Source organism: Lipotes vexillifer, unplaced genomic scaffold (assembly GCF_000442215.2).
Source record: "Lipotes vexillifer unplaced genomic scaffold, Lipotes_vexillifer_v1.1 scaffold153, whole genome shotgun sequence".
In the NCBI taxonomy this organism is placed as follows: Eukaryota; Metazoa; Chordata; class Mammalia; order Artiodactyla; family Lipotidae; genus Lipotes; species Lipotes vexillifer.
In genome coordinates, this window is record NW_006774670.1 from 4,599,576 (window position 1) to 4,618,474 (window position 18,899).

The 18,899-nt window shown below is 40.0% G+C and overlaps 1 protein-coding gene across 1 annotated transcript in view; it reads left to right on the top strand.

Annotated features, from left to right (window-relative positions):
* The window catches only part of FAM114A1 (family with sequence similarity 114 member A1), a 55,470-nt gene extending 53,167 nt beyond the window's left edge, over nt 1-2,303 (top strand). The window contains exons 13-14 of the mRNA XM_007449411.1: nt 932-985; nt 2,202-2,303. Of these exons, the coding sequence (XP_007449473.1) occupies nt 932-985; nt 2,202-2,303 (156 nt within the window). The remainder of the gene's footprint in view (nt 1-931; nt 986-2,201) is intronic.
* The last annotated feature ends 16,596 nt before the right edge of the window (nt 2,304-18,899 follow it).

An 18,899-nucleotide genomic window follows, 5' to 3' on the forward strand; every position in this document is an offset into this window, starting at 1 on the left:
ACTGGGATATGCTGACCTGTTTGCAAGTTATATTTAAGAGTGTTTTAACTTTACTGCCAACCTTGAAGACACACCCTGTAACCAAGTACCCGTGTTTGCATTGAAAAGAAAAAAGACTGCAGACCAGGGCTGGAACTAGGGTAGGCAAGTAAAGGTACTTAACTTGTCTACCAAATTTAAGGGGACTCCCCCGCACAAAAAGAGACAAAGAAACAACCTCAGTCATCTAGATAAATATTTTAATGCAGTATTTTAAAAATCAAAATTAACACCAAAAATTCATGATGAACAAAATATCAAAATTTTAAATAAAGACTGAATCTGACACTGTACAACTCAGACTCACTCACCTCCCCCTAATCCCAGACCTGCTACGAGCTTTAAGTAGTTTAAAAGGTCTGAGTGTAAATTTCTAGCTACATGACCTTAAGCAAGTTACTCAACCTTCCTGATTCCTATTTTCTCATCTTTATTTTTTTTTAATTTTTTTATTAAGATTTTTTTTTTTTTGATGTGGACCATTTTTAAAGTCTTTATTGAATTTGTTACAATATTGCTTCTGTTTTATGTTTTGGTTCCTTGGCAGCAAGGCATGTGGGATCTTAGCTCCCCAACTCCCCAACCAGGGATTGAACACGCACCCCCTGCACTGGCAGGCGAAGTCTTAGCCACTGGACCGCCAGAGACGTCCCCTATTTTCTCATCTTTAAATCGAGGTTATCATGGTACCTACCTACCTCCTAAGATTTCTGTCGAAATTAAATGATGGTGTCGGGGAAGCACCAAATATGAAGCCTTGTCTGTAGTAAGCATTCCACTTCTCCCCTTCTTCTCTAAGAGATTCCTCAGCAAAGCCAGCATCTGCATTTTCTGGGACAAGCCTTGGAGTATGAGCACCTAATCTGTCAATTTCATCCTTTTGATTCCACAGAGCAACAAGAAGGCTGAGGTCCTTAACCCCATGATCAATAGTGTATTGTTAGAGGTAAGTGGCCTCCTGGAGAGAAAGTGCTTCTGAATCAAAGCAAATGTTAGAGCTACATTTTTTGTGTGTGTGTATTTCTCCCAGGCAGCAAGTGTTATTGCAATTCTAAATTTTATCGTCTACAGTCTTTTTTGAGTACATTTGTGTAGTTAAACCAGCTGTAAACCCTCGGGTGAAGCAGCAATACCTCATTTTCAAGAATTCTGATTATAAAGAGAAACGCTAAGCTCGCATGTTATTTCTGTTGCTGTTTCCCCCGACAGAAACATTTCTGCTGCCAAGTTTGACACCAGATTTAACACTGTGATAATTGGCTGCAATGAGGGATTCTTGCTCAGTGGTGATTTTCATAAAAATGGGCACTTCCCTCCATTTACATAACCTTGAGTTTAGCTAGGTCTAAGCTCCAGACTGGCAAAAATGACAAGTAGAATGTTTAGCATCTGTCCGTTCAGTGACCAGAGGCAAGATCCTCTGTGACCACTCACTCCGTGGCCTGCCCACCCACCAGGACATTGTAACATGGACATGCAGCTGCCCCGTACAGCTGTGGCTTTGCCAGAAGTAACGATGTAAGATCGAAGAAAAGAAGCCCAGGAGGCCTCATTCTTGACTTAGAGGCACTGTGTTCCACCTGTGATTAGTGGGGGAAACCTTCTATTAGGGACCAGCTCTAAGGAACTGGCACATCTGTAGCCCCAGGGAACCCCACTGAAGCCACAAGGTGTTGACAAGTTGAGTTTGAACATGGGCAAAAATGCATATACAGTAGTTTCTTGCTGTCTGAAGTGCCTGTCAAATGCAAAATTTGGAAATTACAAAAGTCAGGGAGGGCTACCTATGTATTTATAGCAATGCGTTTAGGAATTGGGTCTTATCGTTAAGGGAAACTATCAAGGTACAAGAATAACAATGTGGTGACAACAAATGTTATTGTTTAAGACACAGCCACAGAGGGGGATGGAGTTGACAAGAAGAGACAAGGAACCATAGAGGCAGGTTCTGGAGGACACAGCTAAGAGGAAACCCAGGCAGACAGAGGCAGAATAGAAACATCCAAAGAAATGTGTTTACATCTTTTTTAAGCACCAACATTAAAAGAAAAATATTCTAAAGTAGTGTGGGGTATGAGAAAAAGGAACATTATCAAATGGGAGGAATTGTCAAGCTGGAACTCTGACAATAACCCTCCAACCACAATTTTCTCCCTTCATAGGGCTCCAATAGCACCACATACATACAGGACGCCTTCCAGCTGCTGCTGCCTGTCCTGCAGGTTTCACACATCCAGACCAGTCGTTCCAAAGCACAGCCATGACCTGGCCAGACTCCATCTAGTTAAAGGAAACAGCAGGCCCTGTTGCTCTGATATATACCATTTCATGGAATGGTTTCGACGCATCTGACCACAGATGCCTGTTTGGAGACACTACAAGCAATTTTGCACAGACAGATTGAGAGTGCAAGTTCAAAGACAGTATCATTTCTCTTAATGTATACGGTTGTTTTTACAAGTAATTATGTTTCCTTTATGTTAATTTAAATTTACATGGCTTTGTATTGATAATTTCCTTTATCTGGAGTTCACTCAAAATATTCATTTCTCTTTTCCTGGTCAAGCATGTTATATTTGGAAATTCATGGGCAGACCCTAGACTATAAATTTCCACTTTTAAATTTCCCACTCTTATAGTATGACTTAAAATCAGTTCTTATCCTTAACTTAGTTTTGTTATATTAATGCCACTGCCAGAGATAACACTACTCATAGATATTACTTATTATGGTGAAAGAGGAATGTAAGTATCTGTTTATAGTCATGTACTCTCAGAACAAGCATTTATTGAGCTCCTACTGTGTGCTCACAATAGAGGAATATGATCTCACCCCAGTAGAGACAGATATTCTGATAATAATTCTTAAAATGCTTTAAAATACTAATAAATTTTCTAAACCTTAAAAAAATTTGAAGAACAAGGTAAATTAATATTTTTTTAAATGTTCTACCCTTCAACTGATTGTACTTTTTTATCCCAAACTTTACATATGGGATGAAAATACATATGAAAAGGGATACTAAAGAATATTTTGTTTAAAATTGAATTCTTATGACCATAAGTATATAATAGCACAATCATAAAGCTTGTAAGTATTCAGATAGAAAATTAAGGGAATTACAACAGAGTAGACCGCCAGGACTGCATTTTTAAATCTACTACAGCTGAGTCAAGCTGTTCCATGAATACACAGATCACACTCGCCAATGGCAAATGTAATGATTGCTTCTAAAGACAGAAAATGCTGATGTGTGGATGACTAAATGGTCACAATCCAGGAGGCTGTACAGAAGACCCTGCGGCCAGGAGAGGCCTTGTCAATGGACATTTCTCCCCCCTGAGCCCCAGATGGTCACTCTGGGTAGGGGTCTGTACAATGTTCCTATCTGGGAGCCCCACTGACATCCCTCCAGGTACTGTCACAAGGTGTCTTGCACAGTAGCTCTCTCCAGGCCAAATGAAGCCTATACTTTTGCCAGGGTGAAAAAATCCCTCATTCACTTTTGGTTTTATTCCCCTGATATAGTTCCATACAGGCAAAGTAGGGATATTTTCATATCATCCTACTTCTCAGCATTTTATTTTCTAGTATCCTGCATTTCATTTGTGTATCTCCTGAAACAATGAAATGGAAAATATAAGAATTTATAATCTGGAAAAAAAATTCTCTGAGGAATCAATTAAAGCTGGGTTTTCCTACTTGCGCTTTTTTTTTTTTTTTTTTTTTGGGATGCTTTGGGTCTTTGTTGCTGTGCGTGGGCTTTCTCTAGTTGTGGCGAGCGGGCGCTACTCTTCATTGTGGTTCACGGGCTTCTCATTGTGGTGGCTTCTCTTGTTGCGGAGCATGGGCTCTAGGCACGCAGGCTTCAGTAGTTGTGGCACGTGGGCTTGGTAGTTGTGGCTCGCGGGCCCTAGAGTATGCGGGCTTTGGTAGTTGTGGCACACAGGCTTAGTTGCTCTGCGGCATGTGGGATCTTCCCAGACCAGGGATCGAATCCGTGTCCCCTGCATTGGCAGGCGGATTCTTAACCACTGAGCCACTAGGGAAGTCCCCCTACTTACTTTTTGATTGCCTGAAATGTTTCTGCTATTCAGTCTAGAGAACAATTAACTCATGAAAGTGTTCCATTTGCCTCATCATAAACTTTAGACTTTTTGTGTATAGAGCAGAAGAAAGGGTTTAGATTTACAATTTCTTCACATCAGATGTTTTAGCATCAGACGGATTTATAGACGTTAACTGGAAATGTAAAAGAAACCAATAGTTTCAAAGGGGCTAGATTCCCAAAATTAGACTTTAAGCCTAACTGCACCCATTTAGTGCATAGCAAAATTTTTAATCATAAAATGAAACAGAAATCTGCGAAAGAACAAGAGAGAGAGTTATTCGTTTAAAAGTGGTTGACATTATTTACATTGCATTTATATATCTTTTAATGATAGAATGTCGAGGGTTGCCAAATGGAAACGTAGGCCGAGAGATGATTCCTGGGACCTAGCTCCATGGTCTGTGAATAACATTATTTAAGAGAGAATCATCACTTAAAATATATCCACTCTCCAGGATTGCTCTCTTTCAGTACTGTTTTTCACCATCACTTTTATTTTTTTTTATTTTTATGTTTTTTAATTTTTGGCTGCATTGGGTCTTCGTTTCTGTGCGCAGGCTTTCTCTGGTTGCGGTGAGCAGGGGCCACTCTTTGTTGCGGTGCGTGGGCTTCTCATGGCAATGGCCTCTTTTGCTGTGGAGCATGGGCTCCAGGCACGTGGGCTTCAGTAGTTGTGGCACATGGGCTCAGCAGCTGTGGCCCATGAGCTCTAGAGCACAGGCTCAGTAGTTGTGGTGCACGGGCCTAGCTTCTCCGTGGCATGTGGGATCCTCCTGGGCCAGGGCTCGAACCCGTGTCCCCTGCATTGGCAGGCGGAGTCTTAACCACTGTGCCACCAGGGAAGCCCCCACCATCACTTTTAAATAACTGCTTCTTTGCTTTGCTTTAAAAGCTAGCAAAGCACAGAATCCAGATCTGGGCACATGTCAATCCGTTACTGAATGAATGATTTAGCAGGCTTACTCTGGAAGTTTTGTATTCCTTCAATAATCCTTTACATAAATTGGGTTCATTTTACTCTCTGCAATTACCCTGAACATGCATGCCAGTTTTTTATTTTTTCCTTACATCAGGTGCAAAAGATGTTCTAGTCTAAATAATGAATGCAGTCCTGTGCCTGTGCCTTATTAAGTTAAAAGCATCAAAAGCATATTTCAAATTCAAAGCAAAATGCATCCAAGAAAAATTGCTTTGGGGTATTGATACATACAGCTCTGAAGGGCAAAATCCCAAATCTTAAAGCAAAGGCCTAAGCTTAAATATTCTATCCCACCGAGGACAGAAGCCTGTCTTTCCTCTGGGTCTCACACTGGGCTGTACATCAAGCCCATGGTTAAATGAACAGTGTGGCTCACTGGGGCAGTGCCAGGAATGAGCTGCTTCAGCTGCACCCACAAAGGAACCAGGGACCTCAGCTGCAGAACTCAAAGGCAAAGAAGCACCAGCCTTGGGAAGGCAAAGGAAAGTGCGAATTACATGGTAGAAGTCCCAACCGAGAGATGAGAGTGTCCCCAGTGCTTTGTAGAAGTCAGCTGCCCCGAGGTGCTTGCATGTCTGGGAAATTACCTTCTGCACAGGCCAGCCAGGCTGCACTTAAGCTAGAAACAAAAGCAGGCAGATTCCAGTCACAGCCATCTCAGAGGTCCAGGATATAACAGCTTATGAAGTAATTCAGCAAAAATGTGAAATAAGCATATTTCTCTTTTTTCCTAAAGAAAAAAAAATGTATGTATGTATGTATGCTGAACAGATGGGGTGGATCATAACACATGACTTCAATCCATATTTAATTTTATAAAAGCAGTTATTCTTCAAGGTCAAGGTAAATTTTGTAATGTAAAAATTACCCTTTGGTCTTCCTCTTAAGCGTGCCCTACATTCTGATATTCAGATCCAGGCTTCAACTTGGTTTCTTAAATTATTGTGTTTGTAAAGGCACATCCGAAGAGATCATAATGAAAATTCAGTTCAGAACTGCAATTCTGCCTTGATTTTGTAGTTGATTAGAATTCAAAAATCTAATCTAGGAGTGGATTCAGACCAGCCATTCTTCACATTAAAGAAAAAAATCATGGGTTATAACCATTTGGTGTATTTTTCTAGGTAGCTCATAACTTATTCAGGTTTGTGTTCATTTTCTGTATATTTACCTATAAATAGATGCTCCACTACAATATCTGCTATTAAACAAATCTAAATTCTTTGTGTGTGTGTGCACGCTTAGATCCTGAAAATAATCTGAGTTATTCTATCGTTTGGGCATTTTACCTTTAGCAATGATTAACTTATTACAACCCAACAGTAAGAAATCAATGGTGTTTCTGATATTTCTAGTGTCTCCTGTCATCATAGACTGGGAATAGAAGCTGATTATGGAGGGTAAGAATTCTGTGTCGGGGGCTTCCCTGGTGGCGCAGTGGTTGAGAGTCCGCCTGCTGATGCAGGGGACACGGGTTCGTGCCCCGGTCCGGGAAGATCCCACACGCCGCGGAGCGGCTGAGCCCGTGAGCCATGGCCGCTGAGCCTGCGCGTCCGGAGCCTGTGCTCTGCAACAGGAGAGACCACGGCAGTGAGAGGCCCGCGTACAGCGAAAAAAAAAAAAAAAAAAAAATTTTGTGTTGGAATTGAAGCTACATTTACCTTTGTCTGAACCAGAGAATATTTTTCTCTGCATGAGCTGTCAGCCAAAAAGCAAAAGGATTATGTCTGCCTTTGGTCACTGCTGACTCACTTGACAGGCCTGTCTCTTCTATTAGTCTCAAAGAAATTACGTACTGCAAAAGACTAATATGTACATTTCATATATGCCTTCCCTGAGAACAGAAGTTTAGGGTAATTCAGAAATGGCCTGTCTCCTTGCCCTGGGTTTCACCACTAGGTTTCTAGAGCTGCATTTGGAGGAAAAAGCAAGCATAGAAGCCAAGATCAGATGGATGAAACCTTGGCAAAAAAAGCAAAGCTAATTCTCTGCCTCGAGTCCCTGCCATCTTTATCCTTTTTCTCTCTCAGGACTTTTTTGACAGTCATTAAGTGCCTCTCTTCCAGGATCAGCTTTTCACATCCTGCCTCTCTTTTTCATGTCTCCTCTTCTGTCCTTTCTCTTTCTCTACATTTATACTCTCCTTTCCCCATTTACCTCACCAGAAAACAATCCAGCCAAAAGATTTCTATAATCATCATATGTATTTACTGTTTGCTGGGCACTGTGCTGAGTGTTTTATATGCATTATCCAATTTAATCTCCATAAGTACCCTATTGGGTAGATATTATTACAATTTCCACTGTCTAAATGAGAACATTCAGACACAAGGAATTATGTAACTCATCCAATCTTACACAACTAGTAAAACAGAGCCAGGATTCAAATCCATGTCAGTTCGTCCTGACCAGCTAGCATTGTAAACTATTATGTAGAACTTCCCAACAAAAGAGAAAAGTAACATGTTATTTTAGAGACATCTGAACACTTATGTGTTTAGTTTTCTTTACGCCGTGAGGTGGATTTGTAGCTGAAAGATTTGGTCGTCAGCTTTGGTTGTTTCCACACAATTGAGGACACACTGGGGCCAAAGAGACACAGAATGAAGCCACGCGAGGTTATGGAGCCCCTGGATGGTTCTCACCGCAGGCCTCTTCACCGCTTCACAGACATTTACATCAAGCAGCTCCCTGGTCAACTTCAGCACAGCAGCCTGTCTCACAGGTGCCTTTGTCCTAAAATGGCTCCATTTCCCCCTCCCCTTCTCCCTTCACTGGTGCCAAGGAAGCCCATTTTCATATCACCACCCTTCCTGAAAATCCTTAACCCTCTACTATTTGCCTGAAGCTTGGGGTTGTTTTATGCTTCCCTTGCCTAGAAGATTACTGACTTTAGGCAGCCTCTCTGCTGAATCTTCAGTACCAGGTGCTGTGAGATACAGATAAGTGTTTAAAGGAGGTACTCAGAAATGCCTGCTTGCCCCTGAACTTGGTGCTGTTCCCTGTTAAGCCTAAGAAATTATGGTGGTGGTGGTGATAGAGATGATGGTGATGGTGATGGTGATGGTGATCTTATTCACTAAGTATTTACTATGTCCCAGACACTATCTCCATGATCTCAGTTTAATTCCCAATGTCAACCTTATGAGATAGCGACTATTATCATACTCATTTTACAGATGAAAATCGAAACACAGAGAGATTAAATAATCTGCCTGAGGTTATCCAACTGATACTCGGAAGAGATAGGATTTATATCCAGGCAGTGTATAAAATGCTAGTCAGAGCCCACAGACAAGCAGGTGCCTGGTCATAAAAAGGAAAAGTTGCTCATTTTCCCTTAGGTTGAGTTCTTTTCTTCCAGCTAATACCTGGGCTCTCCTCTCTCTACCCTGTGGCCTCGGGCAGAGACAAATTGCTCCACAAATCTCCCTGTCAGAAGGCTAACCACATTTTTCCTGCTCATGCTTCTGATCCCAAGAGAAAGTGGGTAGCCTGTGTGTCCCATTCTCCCTCATGTTATAAATCTCATGCTGAGTGGTCCATTTCTCACTGAAAACTGTGATTGCCTCTTAATGCTTCTGCAAGAAAGCTCTAGTCTACTATCTTTGGGAAAAAATCCACTGCTAGGAAATGTGATAAAGGACGAGAAACCAATGATGCACTGCAGGGCAAAAAGACTGGTCATTTCTGTCAGAAAGAATTATTTGGTCCTAGAGGGCATCTTAGTCAGGGATACATAGGATAATTTTCTTCCAGACAGCTTCACACATCCCTCCCTCACTTCATTCAGGTCTTTATTCAAAAGCACACCTTCTTAGTGAGGTACCTCCAGGTCAAATTGCAACCCTCCCAATATTCCCTTTCCCTGCTTTTTTTTTTTCTCCTTAGGATATATCACTATCTACCATCCTTTACATCTTCCTTGTCTATTATATATCTCTTGCATTGGGATGTAATTTCCATAAGACAGGGATTTTTTTGTCTGTTAACATATTCCCTGCATGCACACCAGTGTTTGGCTTATAGTAGGGGCTCAGTAATGATTTGTTGAATGAACAAATACATCAGAGTCTTAAGGGTGCAATCTGTAAACACTGAATAAGAGAATGGAAACAGCCATATTATGGAGTAATTAATGATGGAGAATATCTGATCGAGTTAATGTTAACTATAGAAGTCCTTGTGTCCATTTTAATGGTATTGTAAATGGGCATGATTTGGGGGCTTAGAAGTACATAAACGGGCTTCCCTGGTGGCGCAGTGGTTGGGGGTCCGCCTGCGGATGTGGGGGGCGCGAGTTCGTGCCCCGGTCCGGGAGCATCCTGCGTGCCGCCGAGGGGCTGGGCCGCTGGGCCGTGGCCGCTGGGCCGTGGCCACTGGGCCTGCGCGTCCGGAGCCTGTGCTCTGCAGCGGGAGAGGCCGCGGCAGTGAGAGGCCCGTGTAGCGCAAAAAAGAAAAAAAAAAAGAAGTACATAAACATTTTTTCCATTAAAGTGAATGGAATTTACACTTTTTACTTAGAAGAATTCACTCTGTAAGGGATTTTTCAAGACTCTTCATCAGGCCAGGGTAGACTATAGTGAGAAATTAGAACCACCTTAATAAGTAACTATGGTATACCAATACTGTGAAATATATACAACAGTTAAAAAGAATAGAAAGAACGTGTCCTGATCTGTCTGAGCTGCTGTAATAAATATACCATAGACTAGGTGGCTTAAACAATAAACATTTATTTCTCCAGTTCTGGAGGCTGGGAAGTCTAAGATCTAGGTGCTGGCAGATCCAGTGTCTGGTGAGAGCCCACTTCTTGGTTTGCAGATGGCTGTCTTCTCATTGCATTCTTACACAGCAGAGAGCGAAGAGAGAGAGGAAGCAAGCTCTTTTATATCTCTTCTTATAAGCGCACTAATCTCATTCATGAGGGCTCCACACTTATGACCTAATTACTTCCTCAAAGCCCTGCCTCCAAATACCATCACATTGGGGATTAGGCTTCAACACATGAATTTGGGGAGGATACAGACATTCAGTCCATAGCAAGGTGGAAGAGATCTCTGTACTAATGGAGCTCCAAAATGTATCACTGAGTGAAAAAAGAAAGCTGCAGTATGGTACTTCTAGTATATTTTATCTCAACATGTGCACACACAAAAATATACTACACACACACACACACACACACATTCATAGAAGAAGATCTGGAAAGATACACATAAAACTATTAACAATGCTTGTGATCAGGGGTGGAAACGGTTGCAGTAGGGTGGGAAGAACATCAGAATTTGACATAGTAATCAAAGGAAACTCCAGTGTTGTTCATAATATTTAAATATTTTTATAATGAAAATATATTAATGGATGACTTATATAATGAAAATTTTAAAATCAAAACAAGAAGCAAAAGAACATAGCTTCTGATGAGGGAGACGAGAGGATAGGGCCCTGCCAGAGACTTAAAGTGTAAAATACACAGGTTATTTTTCAACAGAAGGGTCAGAAGTGTGAGTGAGAGCATCTAAATGATTTGGATTTCTTTGTCATCAATGTTCCTATAAAGTTCTAAGACAATTTTGAGGACTATACAAATCTCTCCTTCCTTTCCTCAAAAAAGCCCAAAACCAAGTATTCCAAATGCATAGTTTGTAAAGACTGTGATGATGTAAACAGAAAAATTTGTCATTTCTATCTCATTGGAAAAGGCCAACTTCTTTAGCTGGATAGTCTCTCTAATCTTCCTACTAAACCTGAACAATTCTACGTCTATGTAATGACTACAGAAGCAATTTCAGAAACTTCTGGAGGGAAACACCACACAAATGAATGAGTCTGTGGTTCGTAATTATTAGTTTGATGCCCAAATGCATATCATATTTGCAAGAGGCAGTTTACAATCTGTTCATCTTGACAAATGTAGCACAAGGGTATTTAAATCCCTGCATTTGCAATTTCTGTCTCTCCCTCTCCAAATTTATGGCAAAACTGTAGACATGAATAATGTGTCAGGGATGAGTGAACTGAGGTCTGTGCTCTGTTCCTATAGCTCCATTTCACTCAAAGGAGAGTAATGAATGGAAAATAAAGAAAAGTCTCAGCAGATAATGAATTTGAGTCCTAATGACCTTCCTGAACTATAAAATGGATTTTCTTGGCATTGCCCAAACCATTTGGTGCCTGTAGTGAGGTGTGAAAACATTTTGACCACTTGGGGCCAGGACCATGCATTTTAAGTATTTCCTTGATGATTCATGAAGAGTCAGAACTACCTTTCCATGGAAAGGTAAAAGTCATCCATCAGTGGTAATGGAAGACTTGTTTCCAACCTGCCCTGTCTATTGCCTTGATGGCAGTGTGACTGATTATTAAGGAGTCTTCGACTATTCTGCAGCCCCCTGGGACCATAGTATGGCCATTTATATACGATATGGGTATCACAATCCAATGCCTGGTATCCCACATCTCTTTCTTTTAAAACCAGTTGATCTCTGGCAAGGAATATAGAGTGAAGACTCACGTTTACTCAAAGAAAGTCATGTGCAAAATAACATGTTTGCTTACTGAACAGTAACAAGTTTGTCACTTGACTGGTCATCTCCATCTGGATTTGCTGCAAAGGCAGCAGTCGATCAGTCACTGTTAGGGCATCAATACCTAATGGGAATAATATACATCAATGGTCTGAAATTAGTTGGCATAAAAATGAAAGGCTCATTGGCTTTTAAGAGCAGGAATCCAGTCTTCCATGTATTGCATCCAAACAACCCATCCATTGTGGCCTTCTTGCTTCTTTGAGATAGTCATATTTTTCTTCTTTCCAGAGCTAAAACTGAAACAAATCATGAGATAAAGTAAAAGAGGAAAATATCTATTGATTTTCATGAAGCTCTACCCTTCATTCATTCAATTATCCATTCATCCATATATTCATCCAGTCAGTACATAACATTTATTGCAACTGTTGTACCCTCTAGTAATTAAAATAGGGTTCAATTTGAAATTCAAACTGAAACTGACTTTGCAGTTCTTTTATCCAAAATTATATAAATCTGTTTGGGCAAAAAAATCCACTAGGTATATCCATGGTTTCTACAACCACCCACCAATATGTTAATGACACCCAAATTTCTACCTGGAGCCCTGATATCACTCCTGGATTCTAGCCATAGAGTCAGCTTCCTACCACACACCTGTACATCAATATTTGGGTGTCCTAGTAAATTTAATCTGAACATGTCTGAATTGAATTCATCACCTTTCCCCCTCCTCCTATACATTCTCTGTCTTAGTTGGATGCACAGTGTTACTTCTACCAGAAACCTAGCTATGACCCTAGGTTCTTGCTTTTCTACACCCTCAACACCCAATCAGTTTCCAAATGCTATCAGTTACTTTGTATATCTTCCTCAATCCCATTGCCTCAGTCTTGTTTCCATTTCTTCTCATCATTCCTGTGAACTGGTGTAATAGATACTGAAGGGTTGCAGCATATGCCACTGCAGTATATAACTGTAGGAGTTCAGGACATGCCATCCCCAAATATGCTGCTTTGGTATGTTGATTACTTTGAGTTGTAGGCACTTGAAAAACAGCAAATAGGCATTCCTAACATCAGCATAGCATCATTAGCACAAATTGTGCTTTAATGGAATTTATCTTAGACTGGATTTTTAAAAATCTGGCTATAATATAACCCCAAAAGAGGGATGAAATTTCTTCCAGTGTCTCAATCTTCTCTCACTGCAATGATTCAAAAACTGGTACTCAGGGATAATTGGGAAGGAAAAAAAAAAGAATTTTCCTGAGAAGAGTGTTAACCATTAATAAATCTTTTTTTTTTTTAACTATAGTGAATTCCCAAACCTTTCAGTTTATTATTGTGTATTGAAACTCTCCAGGGCTTCCCTGGTGGTGCAGTGGTTGAGGGTCCACCTGCCGATGCAGGGGACACTGGTTCGTGCCCTGGTCTGGGAGGATCCCACATGCCACGGAGCGGCTGCGCCCGTGAGCCATGGCCGCTGAGCCTGTGCGTCCGGAGCCTGTGCTCCTCAACGGGAGAGGCCACAGCAGTGAGAGGTCCGCGTACCGCAAAAAAAAAAAAAAAAAAAAGAAACCCTCCAAAAGGCGGACTGAAGGTGCAGCTTCTCTCCAGGTTGAACAGGGAAGCCTAGATCTGGAGCCCCAATTAACAGCCACCTCCAGTGGTGTTCCTCTGAATGCAATCTGGCTTCCCTCTCTTCCAATAACCTTGTGAATAATAAATCATTCTTTCAGTTGTGCAGTAGCATTTAAGGCCGGCCTGCTTAATCTTTAATTGGTTAAGCAGTTAAAAGCTCAAATTATAGAGTGTAAAGAATATCACAATAGATCACAGTATTGTCAGTTTTCCCCTGCAGAACCCTGACATTATCAAGTTTAACAAAGCCCATCCCTCTCCCACATTAATTACTGCAATGTCCTTGAAAGAGAATAGCATGGTTATTACTATTTCAAAGAGAGCATGCTTCTGTCTCCTGCATGACAGGAGCTCACGTGTGTGTGTGTGTGTGTGTGTGTGTGTTAGACACATAGATCTTAATTTAGGCCCCCCCTTTTCTGTACACAACTACCCAAGTGCCTTCGTATGTGTTCTTTAAACCCTGGCCAACTTCTCCTTTCAATCTCAGATTGTGTCCCCTCCTCCAGGAAGTTTTCCTTCACTTCCTCCTCTTTGATTTAGGTTCCCCTTGTCTGGGCTCCCATAGCACTCCATTCATTAAGGCCACAAACACTTATTGGGTAATTTCTATATCAGATACCAGTATTCGTTACTGGTGCTCAGACACTAGCTTGTTGGGGGCACAGGTAGGCCAACCTGGGTCCCCAGGGAGGGGAGGCCTAAATGCCCAGGGCTCATACAACCAGTTCCCAAGGGAGGCATGAAGCCTCTTACCTCCTTTTCCTCTCTCCTCCCTACTGCTCCTCCACCCCTACCCATCCCATGCAAACCAGCAGTTTCTCAGGAATACAGCCTGTGTGAATTCTGTCTCTGATGACATTTCTGTCAGTAAAACATGCCATTGAAAGAGATCCTTTTTGCTCACATTGATCTAATTATTCTGATAAAAAAGCAACAACTACTACTGAATAATAAACATTTCGTCTAGTATTAGTCTGTTATTTAGATAGCTGGAATAAAATAGACAATTTTTAAAGTACCTTTTTTTCTATTGAATTTTTCACTCTGAATAAAGAATAATGTAAGAAAAAGAAATCTCACTATGATGTAATCATTAAGCACTCTTTATTTTTTTAACATCTTTATTGGAGTATAATTGCCTTACAATGTTTTGTTAGTTTCCGCTTTATAACAAAGTGAATCAGCTATACATATACACATATCTCCTCCCTCTTACGTCTCCCTCCCACCCTCCCTATCCCACCCCTCTAGGTGGTCACAAAGCACCGAGCTGATCTCCCTGTACTATGTGGGTGCTTCCCAGTAGCTATCTATTTTACATTTCGTAATAGATATAAGTCCATGCCACTCTCACTTCATCCCAGCTTACCCTTCCCCCTCCCCGTGTCCTAAAGTCCATTCTCTACATCTGCATCTTTATTTCTGTCCTGCCCCTAGGTCCTTCATAAGCTTTTTTTTTTTTTTTTTTTAGATTCCATATATATGTATTGGCATACGTATTTGTTTTTCTCTCTCTGACTTACTTCACTCTGTAGGACAGACTCTAGGTCCATCCACCTCACTACAAATAACTCAATTTCATTTCTTTTTATGGCTGAGTAATATTCCATTGTATCTATGTGCCACATCTTCATCCACTCATCTGTCGATGGACACTTAGGTTGCTTCCATGTCCTGGCTATTGTAAATAGAGCTACAATGAGCATTGTGGAACATGACTCTTTTTGAATTATGGTTTTCTCTGGATATGTGCCCAGTAGTGGGATTGCTGGGTCTATGGTAGTTCTACTTTTAGTTTTGTAAGGAACCTTCATACCATTGTCCATAGTGGCTGTATCAACTTACATTCCCACCAAGAGTGCAAGAGGGTTCCCTTTTCTCCACACCCTCTCCAGCATTTATTGTTTGTAGATTTTTTGATGATGTCCATTCTGACTGGTGTGAGGTGATACCTCATTGTAGTTTTGATTTTCATTTCTGTAATGATTAGTGATGTCGAGCATTCTTGCATGTGTTTGTTGGCAATCTGTATATCTTGTTTGGGGAAATGTCTATTTAGGTCTTCTGCCCATTTTTGGATTGGGTTGTTTGTTTTTTTGATATTGAGCTGCATGAGCTGCTTGTATATTGTGGAGATTAATCCTTTGTCGGTTGCTTCATTTGCAAATATTTTCTCCCATTCTGAGGGTTGTCTTTTCGTCTTGTTTATGGTTTCCTTTGCTGTGCAAAAGCCTTTAAATTTCATAAGGTCCCATTTGTTTATTTTTGTTTTTATTTCCATTTCTCTAGGAGGTGGGTCAAAAAGGATCTTGCTGTGATTTATATCATAGAGTGTTCTGCCTACGTTTTCCTCTGAGAGTTTTATACTGTCTGGCCTTATATTTAGGTCTCAAATCCATTTTGAGTTTATTTTTGTGTATGGTGTTAGGGAATGTTCTAATTTCATTCTTTTACATGTAGCTGTCCAGTTTTCCCAGCACCACTTACTGAAGAGGCTATGTTTTCTCCATTTTATATTCTGGCTTCCTTTATCAAAAATAAGGTGACCATATGTGCGTGGGTTTATCTCTGGGCTTTCTATCCTGTTCCACTGATCTATATTTCTGTTTTCGTGCCAGTACCATAATGTCTTGATTACTGTAGCTTTGTAGTATTGTCTGAAGTCCAGGAGCCTGATTCCTCCAGCTCCATTTTTCTTTCTCAAGATTGCTTTGGCTATTCAGGGTCTTTTGTGTTTCCATACAAATTGTGAAATTTTTTGTTCTAGTTCTGTGAAAAATGCCATTGGTAGTTTGATAGGGATTGCACTGAACCTGTAGATTGCTTTGGATAGTAGAGTCATTTTCACAATGTTGATTCTTTCACTCCAAGAACATGGTATATCTCTCCATCTGTTTGTATCATTTTAAATTTCTTTCATCAGTGTCTTATAGTTTTCTGAATACAGGTCTTTTATCTCCTTAGGTAGGTTTATTCCTAGGTATTTTAATCTTTTCGTTGCAATGGTAAATGGGAGTGTTTCCTTAATTTCTCTTTCATATTTTTCATCATTAGTACATAGGAATGCAAGAGATTTCTGTGCATTAATTTTGTATCCTGCTACTTTACCAAACTCATTGATTAGCTCTAGTAGTTTTCTGAGAGCATCTTTAGGATTCTCTATGTATAGTATCATGTCATCTGCAAACAGTGACACCTTTACTTCTTCTTTTCCGATTTGGATTCCTTTTATTTTTGTTTTCTGATTGCTGTGGCTAAAACTTCCAGAACTATTTGAATAATAGCAGTGAGAGTGGGCAACCTTGTCTTCTTCCTGATCTTCGTGGAAATGGTTTCAGTTTTTCACCATTGAGAATGATGTTGGTTGTGGATTTGTCATATATGGCATTTATTATGTTGAGGTAAGTTCCCTCTATACCTACTTTCTGGAGGGTTGTTATCATATGGGTGTTGAATATTGTCAAAAGCTTTTTCTGCATCTATTGAGAGGATCATATGGTTTTTCTCCTTCAATTTGTTAATATGGTGTATCACATTGATTTGCATATATTGAAGAATCCTTGCATTCCTGGGATAAACCCCACTTGATCATGGTGTATGATCCTTTTAATGTGCTGTTGGATTCTGTTTGCTAGTATTTTGTTGAGGATTTTTGCATTTATGTTCATCAGTGATATTGGCCTGTAGTTTTCTTTCTTTGTGACGTCTTTATCTGGTTTTGGTATCAGGGTGATGGTGGCCTCGTAGAATGAGTTTCAGAGTATTCCCCCCTCTGCTATGTTTTGGAAGGTTTGAGAAGGATAGGTGTTAGCTCTTCTCTAAATGTTCGATAGAATTCGCCTGTGAAGCCATCTGGTCCTGGGCTTTTGTTTGTTGGAAGATTTTTAATCACAGTCTCAATTTCAGTGCTTGTGATAGGTCTGTTTATATTTTCTATTTCTTCCTGGTTCAGTCTCAAAAGGTTGTGCTTTTCTAAGAATTTGTCCATTTCTTCCAGGTTGTCCATTTTATTGGCATAGAGTTGCTTGTAGTAATCCCTCATGATCCTTTGTATTTCTGCAGTGTCAGTTGTTACTTCTCCTTTTTCATTTCTAATTCTATTGATTTGAGTCTTCTCCCTTTTTTCTTGATGAGGCTGCCTAATGGTTTATCAGCTTTGTTTATCTTCTCAAAGAACCAGCTTTTAGTTTTATTGATCTTTGCAATTGTTTCCTTCATTTCTTTTTCATTTATTTCTGATCTTTATAATTTCTTTCCTTCTGCTGACTTTGGGGTTATTTTTGTTCTTCTTTCTTTAATTGCTTTAGGTGTAATGTTAGGTTGTTTATTTGAGATGTTTCTTGTTTATTGAGGTAGGATTGTATTGCTATAAACTTCCTTCTTAGAACTGCTTTTGCTGCATCCCATAGGTTTTGGGTTGTCATGTTTTCATTGTCATTTGTTTCTAGGTATTTTTTGATTTCCTCAGTGATCTCTTGGTTATTAAGTAGTGTCTTGTTTAGCCTCCATGTGTTTGTATTTTTTACAGATTTTTTCCTGTAATTGATATGTAGTCTCATAACATTGTGGTCGGAATAGATACTTGATACGATTTCAATTTTCTTAAATTTACCAACACTTGATTTGTGACCCAAGATATGTGACCCAAGATATGATCTGTCCTGGAGAGTGTTCCATCAGCACTTGAGAAGAAATTGTGTTCAGTTGTTTTTGGATGGAATGTCCTGTAAATATCAATTAAGTCCAACTTGTTTAATGTTTCATTTAAAGCTTGTGTTTCCTTATTTATTTTCATTTTGGATGATCTGTCCATAGGTGAAAGTGGGGTGTTAAAGTCCCCTACTATGATTGTGTTACTGTCGATTTCCCCTTTTATGGCTGTTAGCATTTGCCTTGTGTATTGAGATGCTCCTATGTTGGTTTCATAAATATTTACAATTGTTATATCTTCTTCTTGGATTGATCCCTTGATCATTATGTAGTGTCCTTCTTTGTCTCTTGTAATAGTCTTTATTTTAAAGTCTATTTTGTCCTATATGAGAATTATTACTCTAGCTTTTTTTGATTTCCATTTGTATGCAATATATTTTTCCATCCCCTCACTTTCAGTCTGTATGTGTCCCTAGGTCTGAAGTGGGTCTCTTGTAGACAGCATATATACGGTTCTTGTTTTTGTATCCATTCAGTGAGTCTATGTCTTTTGGCTGGAGCATTTAATCCATTTACATTTAAGGTAATTCTTGATATATATATTCCTATTACCATTTTCTTAATTGTTTTGTGTTTGTTATTGTAGGTCTTTTCCTTCTCTTGTGTTTCCTGCCTAGAGAAGTTCCTTTAGCATTTGTTGTAAAGCTGGTTTGGTGGTGCTGAATTCTCTTAGCTTTTGCTTGTCTGTAAAGTTTTAATTTCTCCATTGAATCTGAATGAGATCCTTGCTGGGTAGAGTAATCTTGGCTGTAGGTTTTTCCCTTTTGTCACTTTAAATATGTCCTGCCACTCTCTTCTGGCTTGCAGAGTTTCTGCTGAAAGATCAGCTGTTAACCTTATGGGGATTCACTTGTATGTTAGTTGTTGTTTTTCCCTTGCT